The following is a 10000-nucleotide window of genomic DNA, read 5'->3' on the forward strand; positions in this document are numbered from 1 at the left end:
TGATGTTTAGATGAAAATGGTTTGAGTGTGACTCATGGTAGCATAAATGGGAGCCAATTATAAAGAATTCACTCTGATGCCTAAAACAACTTCACTCTCAAGATAATGTATAAACTGTTTTGAATCAGTGCTGCCAAAGTGTATGGCTGGTTCTTCACACACACACACACACACACACACACTCACACACACACACACACACAGAGCAAAGACAAAAGCAATTTGTTAACTACATTCTGAAACTGCTCACCATCGGGTGGTTTCATTAAAATGCTACCCTCACCACTGTTTTCGCTTGCTAGGCTCATGTTGGACTTTGGTACTAAGTTAAAGCTGGTTGAGGAAATATCTCTCAGTGCACCACCTATGTTGTGGGTCTTCCAATGGGAAGGCAAGAGGTGGGTCTGGTGAAACCATATTAAAAGGCCATTTTGTGCCCAAAACACAGCCTGGAAGTGAGGAAGTGCTGGAAGGGCATCAGAATGAAGCTCTGTGGAAGAGCTGTCTTATGTTCAGGTAGAACAGAAAGGGAATCCAGGGAGTTACTGTGGGTGGGAGGCTGAGGATTGAAGGAATATGAGCTTGAGGCTTAAGGAAAGGTATGTGGCAGGAAAGGTGAAAAGGCCATCACAGGAGAAGTTCGTACTCAGAGCTCTCATTAGCCAGAGGGATCAGTGACGGCTACTGCAAGTGGTCCAGCCTTGGGGAATTTGACTGTAACTGGACCCACTGCAAGGACGCTTACAAGCTTGCACAACTCAATCACTGAGCTTTTTAAATAAAAAGAGGGAGGTTGTGCCTGCTGGACAGGTCCTTAGATGCTCTTGGAGAGCTAATTATTTCTTATTGCTTTAAGTGGTTTTTTTTTTATCTTTTTAACTTTGAAATCACCTGATTCCTACACTAAAATATTCCTGTCCCCAAGAATTTGAATATTTTATTCTTTTGTGCAGAATGTATTTGTTTTTAAGGCTCCCTTGAAATTAAAACAAGTATTTACTTTTCTACAGATAGTCAGGCGACATTCTTTAGCTTTTATACCCCCTATTTCATAGAGGCAAATATATACAGGCAGGCAGTTGTAAAAAGTGCAAAAATTTTACATTTGGGATTTAAATGTTACTATCAACTGAATTGGGGTAATAATTTTCAATAACAGAATGAAATAAACTTTCCCTGAGCTCAACTCTCCTTATTTAGGAAAACAAATATGAATTCCATAAAGAACTAGTTTAAAACAAGGTAATGAATGAAACTAATATTGAAATTTAGAGGTTTACACCAACCACTCAGCATGTAACTAGAACAGTAAACCCTGGAGTCTATTCCTTCCCACATGTGTGCAACATAGATGTTAGGGACAGAATTCGTATGACTCTGTTATGCTCAAATATGACTTTAGAATGTAAAGTCTAATATAACAAAATTATGAATTATCACTTGAAATACTTTTGAAAATTAATTCACCAAAATGATGATCATTATCGAATCTTTACCAGTTTTATTGTGAACAGGAATCACTGAACATTAAGCACAGATGATAGCGTTTCAATAAAACATATCCTCCTAGACCGCAGTCATTCAAAGTCACCAGCTCTCTGTGTCTAAGGGAAATGTAGTAAGAGTCAATACCTACTTTGAATATTTTGTAACATTTTTTGGAATGGAAATTGCCCCAAAATTATTTCTTACATTTAAATTAATTTCATTTTTAACTGGAGCATAATGTATCAGATTGATAGATTAATTAAAGGCTAGTTAAATAGAAAGGTGAGTTTTTCATTGTTCTCCTCCAGATGTTTGTCATTCTTGAGGCCCTAACAGTATTCTGTTTGCACAGGGTGGTCATCACCAATGACAACAATCTCCTAGCATTTGGGATGCTTTACATGTTCGAATCTTTTTTGAGTGAAAACTTAAGTTTTTACAAGAATATAACCACAATTTTTATGTAACGTTTTAGGAATTATGTTCACATCTGGGAAAAAATTGAGGAATACCTTTAAATTCACTTGAAATCATATCTTTTGTTATAACAAACATTGTATCAGTTTCTAAGGCTTTTTTTAAAATTATGTTCCTGAGAGCACCCAGTTCCTGTATTAAGAATTAGAAACAGTCGTGTACATTTTCAATTTTTATCCTTATACATTCAAGTATGTCCTTCACATTTGGCATTTTGATTTATTAGACAATCTTAGCATTAAAGACTTTAAGCAAAGCGGTGCTGGGTTTCAAATGCACTATGCATGGAGTCCACAATGAATTAATTCCACTAGAGCACAAAAGTTATCATTATTTAAATACTAGTTTCTTTCATAAAATTCACATAATAGTCAAGTTTTCAGATCGGAATTCAGCTGAATTCAGAAGCAAATGAACTTAGTTTCTTATTGCCTATGTATGTATTTCTGACCTATTCTTTCCTGAATTCACATAGAAATATTAAGCGATTTTAATACTAGGAATTTTGAGATGACTAATACAGCAGGCTTAAAAGCAAGAGATGATGTTTTAATATAGTAGTTTATATCTTATATGACAGAATCAAAATTCCTTTGATTTTGTGAGCATGTTTCCGTAAATAAATTAATGCTGGAATAAATCAGAGACTGAAAGGAGAGTTTTCCTGCTACCACTATGAGTAGTTTTAAGAAAAATAGAAAATCCTTTATGCTTTTTATGTTTGTTATTATTCTTAATGCTTCAGGAAGTCATTGACTTTTCACTCACTTGATTTTATTAAATATTAATTTTTGATAAACAAAACGATACATTTGTTATTAAGTTGACCTTAATAGTAATTAAGGTCACAAGCATGAGACAAGGTTTCTATAGATGTAGATAGGAATGTGTTATAGGACATGGAGGCTACATTTTCCTTCTTAGTGTCTTGAGATTCTAGTTAGATTGACTGATCAACTTCTCTGTTCATGAAAAAGCACCTATACATACAAACATTCGTGCATCAGTGGGTTATATAGGGGAAGAGAGGTAGAAGAAAGAAATGTAAGAAAGGTGAGCAGGACGGGGACATTGTGAGGTAGAAGACATGAGAGAAAAGAAGTTAAGGAAGCACCAAGGACCAATAGTGTCCCTGGTGGTGGCTGGGATAACACAATTAACTCTACTCACCCAGGTCAAGCTTCACACATTGGAACGGTGCAGCGAATGTGGAATAGGATGCGTGCGGGTTTCTGTCATCACTCTGGCACATAACTATCTCACATAGCACAGTTTCATACCAAATTCATCTATAACTTCAGGAGGAAAAAATAAAACCAACAAGTGTAGCATTCAGTAATACCCTATCATAAAGTAAGGAGGTCTAATTGAGCTATGTCTTCATATCCTGCTATTTGTACAAATAAAAGACTACATCTTGATGCAAAATAAACACAAAAGCACTGTTGTGACTATAACAGGGAGTCATATACTAATTTATATAATAAGTGGTTGTGCACGCTTTATTCAAGATTATGGCTGCAAGAAATGGCATGAATTGCTGGGTGTGTTTAATGCTGGATTATAGCAATTTGAAACATGTCAAACACATGGCTAATGCCTCATGCTTCACTCATTCTTGCGTAAACCTGCATAGCCACCATCCATTATGGCCTTGGTAACAACACAATTCTGCAAGTAAATATTGTTACACTAAGTAACCTTTCAATTCAACTTGTTTAGGAAGAGAAAATGCAATCTTGTGCAGTCAGTTCCAGTGTCAGTTTAATGTTTCAAAAGGGAAGTGGTGTAGAGAAAAAGTATCTGTATAGTGAATTGCTAAGGGGGAAAAAAAATCCGAGAAAGAAAGAAAGAAAGGAAGGAAAACTTAATGCAGGAGAGAAAAGTCAAACTGTATCATTCAGTGAAAGATCTGGAGTTCATTTCTGGTGTGGCTGCAAAGCTGTGTCTGAAGGAAAACTCCAGGGTTTAATGTACACTTCAGACAAACAGAGAGACGCACTCCCAAACCCAACTTCTTCTTTAATGACTTGGAATTTATTTTCACTGATTTTTATCAAATGTTTGTAGTAGGATTGAAATGAATGAATAATTTAGTTTGATATGTTTGGGATCATAAGCAAATCCACTCTGAAAGAATATGATGATTTTATAATTATTTAAAATATCGTTAAAAGGTAAACAGCACTTCAGATTTTGCCAGAATTATTTTTTTTCTAGTGAGATGTGAGTATGCACGGATGACTAGAGAAAAACCTTACTAAGCACAAAAGAAATAATCTCTACCACCCTTAAAGAAATGTCTCCTTCAAAGTGGACACACTAGATTCTCTTCCTCATGTGCAAAGGAGATTGTCATCTCATTATGCAGGTCCCCGCCCCCCATTTTTCAATGTTGACATTGGTCCGGCTCTCCTGTTTTGTAGACCAGACTACTATTACTGTCACAGTTTTCTTAAGCATGATTTTACTTAGTCTTAGGTGACTGAACTTAAAATGTAAATCACAATTTATACTCTAGGGCTTCATAAAATCAAAAATTCCACAAGGGATATTAAAATTCTTTAGTTAATAGGAATTGGAAGTTATATAGGTCTTTCTTCATTATTGTAATAAAGATTTAGACACATGACTCTCTGGCTTGTGAATTCTTCTTAATTATTTGATGGCCTTGATTATAACAGTAATATGTGCAGAATTCTTTAATTCATCTGATTGATCCTGACATAAAAACACAAAGGTTAGTATCCAACGCTGCACCTGCCTGTGACATCTGTAAAAAAACAGTTATCCAATTTTATTCTTTGTGTTGGAAATTCCAGATGAGATAATAAATATTTCAAATAAGTTTGAGTGATAAAAGAAAACCACATATTTATAAACATGGTGTTACAGGTTTACCGTTCCATAGTAAAATTTAAATGTAATATGTAGAAGTTATCTGTTTCTGTAGTTGAAGAAGACTGAAATTATAATTCTCATCTAACTAGTAAAGGCAATCAGCCCCTTTCTCTGAATATTTTAAACATTGTGCATGTAAAATTTATGCCTAATTTGAATACTTATTAGCCGCCTAATCTCAGAAAAGAGTATTAGATTTGGTTTTTTTTTCTTAAAATTCCATCAGTGTGTATCAGTTTTATGTGTATGATTATTTTCTTTGTTAATGTTAAATAAAATGTTTAACAAGACTTATTTATTCACAAGCTCATTTGGCTCGAGAGTTGCTTGCTGTATAGTTATGACAAGCGTCATTTAAAGTCATAGTTTGGTGTTGTTATATTTCTTCTTTGATCTGAGCAGTCCTGAGTTGTGCATGTAGTTTCTGTAACACTAACTGGATTAATTGATCCAGCTCCTTCACTGTCGGTCTGTCTTAAACCAAAACGTGTTTCCGCTGACGTTACAGAATTATGGAAATAATATAATACTTTAGCAGTTGATGAAAATAACTGTTAAATTATCACAACCATTGATTTTTATAATTATTGTGGCTTTCATTTTCTCTATTGATGATACATTTGAGCTTCTATGTGTGACTAATATGTATATATGGTCATGGATTACATTTTGCATGGTATTTGAGGAAAAGGCTTTTTTTCTCTGACATAAAAAAATTAAAGCTTTTATTTACCGTGAAATAAATACATCACAAAATTTTAAACGACATGTCTTAAATAAAACAAAATCAATACAAATAGTAAAACTTCCATGCATGAAAAAAAAAACCTGAACAGTGAGTTTAATGTCTTCATTACTTTGGGCTAAGTCCACTGTCTGGCTAGCTCTCCTGTGGAAGTCACAACACGATCAGGTTGCTTCCTGAAATTCTGTCCATAGACATAGAAAGAAGGGTGTCTATTAGAATGTAGCATAGGATTCATGTTTTTGAGAGCCAAACTGATCTCTCTAAAGCTCACATTGGAGAGGCGCTGTGAAATTCTGGTTGTAAGAGCACATTGGCTCTTTATTTACTGCACAGCTTTCCACTGATCTTGGCAGGACACCTCATTGCTATCCTGGAAGTACAGTATATTTATGCAGTGAAAATGATAAAACATTTATTACTGTAGAGAAGGTAATATGCATAATTTATGCTGTTTTTAGCACAATCATTAGTGATATTCTTGATAGATTTTATTTCCAGCTTTCATATCTAATACATGCCTGGAAAATTAATTTTATATCTTTCATTTATTTGCCTATGTTAAAATTGAGTTTTAAGTCATCTTCAAGTGAACAGTTTGATTGCTGCTCATGCATAAGCTTAATTACTTCCCAGGAAGGACAGTATTAAATGTTTTAAATGTCAGAAAAATAAATGAATATGAGCTGTTTGATTAAAAAAATAGGCAATATCTGACATGTTTGCAGCAGGAGCTTTTTCTTAAAATGCCTCCAAGGCAAAATTTTATTTAGTCACCAAAAAAAAAAAAAGAAGAAGAAGAAGAAGCCCATTATACTATTTATCATTGGTTGATACCATATGATTTGTAATACCCTTACAAAATTTTAATTTTGTATGATTAGCTGTGCATCATTAAACAACAGCCTTGCGTAAGATGTGCTGTAAAATTCTGACAGAATCAAGATAGTGAATATTTAAAATAAGGCTGTATAGTCATCCATGGTTGTCAAAGGTAGATAATAGGAAACAGGACAGAGTGTGTAATCGTGCCTTCATTTAAAGGTTTTATAGGTAGACTTTAAAATGTGGTCGTTCATAAATGCTGTTCACCATGGTACATGCATGGTATGTTACTTTGGCTGTTAAAGGTAACCACACAAAAATTACTTATAGAAACCATCATTTCAGTGATTAGTGTTTCAAGGAAAGCTGGATTTGTATTGCTTTTCTGGGTAAATGACTATCCAAGTCCCCCCCCCCACTCCCCCCCAATGATGCTGCCCGTGTAATTGGCAGAGAGGGACATCTTGATAATGGAAGTGTGAAGGTGTAACGTGTGTTAATTGATACTTCTTAATCACTTTTAGGTATTAAGTCATGATGCAGGAATCTGCGACAGAGACAATAAGCAACAGTTCAATGAATCAAAATGGAATGAGCACTCTAGGCAGCCAATTAGATGCTGGCAGCAGAGATGGGAGACCAAGTGGTGACACCAGCTCTGAAGTAAGCACAGTAGAGCTGCTGCATCTGCAACAACAGCAGGTAAGTTTTGTTTGCCTGGATGCTTCCTTTAAAGCAAACCCGCCTGCTCCCTCGAACCTGAAAACAGATTCGTAGCAGATAGAGTATGTTGTTTTAAGCTAACAGATGCTGGGAATGTATTGTTATTTGGAACACGATTGAAGGATGAGAGAAGAGAGGGCTTTCATGAGTTACGTCATTGCAGCACCTGAGTTCCCTTCAGGTGTCAGGATATTAATTAAGTGCAGAGGGTAATTTTTTTTTTTAAGATTGGTTCTGCAAAGCTTTGAAACAAATATTTTTTTTTTTCCCAGCTTCTAGTTTACTGTCTGGCATTGTGCTGCAAGATGTGGTACTTAGTTTTCCACCAGAGGGCCACATTACTTGATACTTGCTAATACAATGAATTTCTTCCAAGTCTCAGTTAAGGTGAAAAGGGGCACCAGGACTTTTCAAAGCGTGAATGCTGACCACTGATAGTTGCAGATATTAGCTGTGGATTAATTAACCTGTGAAGAGGTTGTGGAACCCGCAAAAACTTTTATCACTCGCCTGTGCTGCTAGTTTGGAAGACCCGTTCCAGTTTATTTTTAATATAGATGTTTGTGTGTGTGTGTGTGTATTAATACATTTAAAGGGCTCTTTTGTGTTTTCATATTCTCACCAAAACGCTGTAGCACTCTGTAAACTAGAAAAATAATTAACAATTAAAAAATTTAATTGTACTTTTAAATAACTTTATATTTTATCTGCATGAGAGATGTGTTGGTTTTTATTTCTGTGGGTTTTTTTTATTGAAGAAATTTCTTCCTAAACAAAACTAGAGTCACTGCATTCTCCCCTTACTCAAGTTCATAGCCACCGATAACAGAACCCTTTCAAAGCATGCATCTAGACTGGGCATGTAGGAGAAGCCTGTCGGAAAGATTCTGAGGGTTTTAAAAATAAAGGTATTTCTTTGAGCATCTGACTTGCACTCAGACTAAATGCAGGTTGGGAAATGATAGAAATTAAGCCATCAACATAATGAATTATTACTAAAGTGTCTCAAATTCAATGCAGCATCATTTAGGTTTGGTTATATATAACGAGATACATGCATCTCAAAAGGTATATAAATGCCCTCACTACAGTAAAATTTAAGAGAATCATTATTTTTAATAATAAAAACATTGAAAAAGTTATATGGATTGAATAATTTCTTAACCCTTAGGCAGAGTCATGAATAATCTTTTGAAAGAATGAGACACAGCACTTTGAATATGGTCCATATTATTTGTGAATTATGTCTGTTTTCTATAGAATATTATCAGATAATTTTTATTTTGTTTTGAAATATTTATTTGCAAATGCCGTGGGGATTAGATGTGAATCAGAAGCCCCAAATTAGCCTACTTTACAGATTTGTGAATGCAGTTTTCAAAACAATCCTTTCTTCCTTTAACATTTCTACAGAAAATACCATGCCAGAGAGATGCCTTAATAGTCTCATTACTTCCCCCAAATAAACATCTTCAGAATTATTAGGCAGAATCTGCTGCATTCTGAGTTTCCAGGAGACTGCATCCCTAAAACAAGTGAACACAATGGGAAATGCATATCATAGCTAACTCCTAGCAGAGGACAGACTTGAAGGGAGTTAACAAGAAATGGCTTTTTCTTCACAGCTCTCACTAGAGTTTAAACAAACAGAAAACAGAGTAAATTTTATACTTGACAGCACCCTGGAAGCACCCTGATCTTAGCCTGTGAGGTGTGCTCATAGCCTGGGTTCAGTAATTACTGTGTTCTGTGCACTTAATATATGTAAACTATAAGCAATAGTCAATATTAAAGTTTTACCATTTGTGACGTAGAAATTGGAGTCATGTTCCCACTTAGAGCAAGGTCTCAGCGTGATTTAGCCCGATGGGTGTGAGGAAAGCTTACACAGACACTTTGGGGTGCCTATAGGAAAATAATATATTAAAAGGTAAATATGCAAAGCCCTTGCAAGCAGCCAGTTTGGGGTTATGATTAAATCGCTTTCTGAAACAGCGAGCCACTTGAGATCTTTCAAATTTTCCCCTTTGCTGTATAGACACTTTGGAAAAGGCCTGAACTAATTAACACTTTGCTGTGTCTTTTGTATGATGAATAATATAGTTATGGCTTTGAGTTATAAAATATCCTTCAAGTTTCTCAAAGTGTGCATAAAAGACATTAAAATACTACGCCCTCCCACTTTAAAAAAATACATTTACATATGAAATTATTTTGAAAATTGATCACTGCATGTTGATGTTGAAATGTAAACTTGTACACCGAGTCTAAACTCACTAATCTAAGTCTGATAGGTGGCACACTCAGGTCAAGCTAATCTTACATAGACATAGACTTTGAGGGGCAGAGAGTGGTGTGGCAGGGTAAAGTGCTGCTTGTCAGGAGAAGGACTGTTGTGACAATTTCTGTCAATTTTTGTATTTTTATACAGGTGGGTAGTTTTATTTAAATTGCCATAAAATTAGCAAAAAGAGTTGGTTTGGAATTCACTGCAAAAAAAATACAAAACAATTAATTGATGATAAACTGTTACTGTGAAAGGTGCTAATAAATGGAACTATGATTTCCTAAACATTTGGACCAATATTGAAATATTTCTAAAATCCAGAATGCCTGTAGATTTTTAAATATTCCATATAGTGGATTTATGCATGATTACCAAGCCTTTGTTAGATGGCTCTGCTGCTGTCTATGCAGGGAAAACTTAAGTTATTTTTAAAACCTTTTTCCTGATGAATTACTCTCTCCATCACTCTTTTCTAATCTTCTAAAATTAGTACTGAATGCTAGAATGTATAATACATGGAGGTAGCACATTTCCAATGTTGTTCTACATTAACT

At 34.9% G+C, this 10000-nt stretch overlaps 1 protein-coding gene across 4 annotated transcripts in view; it reads left to right on the plus strand.

Moving 5' to 3' along the window:
• Positions 1–10000, plus strand: part of Foxp2 (forkhead box P2) — a 478828-nt gene that overhangs the window by 243250 nt on the left and 225578 nt on the right. For all 4 annotated transcript variants that reach the window (XM_075953425.1, XM_075953424.1, XM_075953426.1 and 1 more), the window contains one exon: positions 6961–7138. In XM_075953425.1, the coding sequence (XP_075809540.1) occupies positions 6971–7138 (168 nt within the window). In that variant the 5' untranslated portion in view covers positions 6961–6970. The remainder of the gene's footprint in view (positions 1–6960; positions 7139–10000) is intronic.

The sequence above is a fragment of the Microtus pennsylvanicus genome, chromosome 19 (genome assembly GCF_037038515.1).
Source record: "Microtus pennsylvanicus isolate mMicPen1 chromosome 19, mMicPen1.hap1, whole genome shotgun sequence".
NCBI lineage: Eukaryota > Metazoa > Chordata > Mammalia > Rodentia > Cricetidae > Microtus > Microtus pennsylvanicus.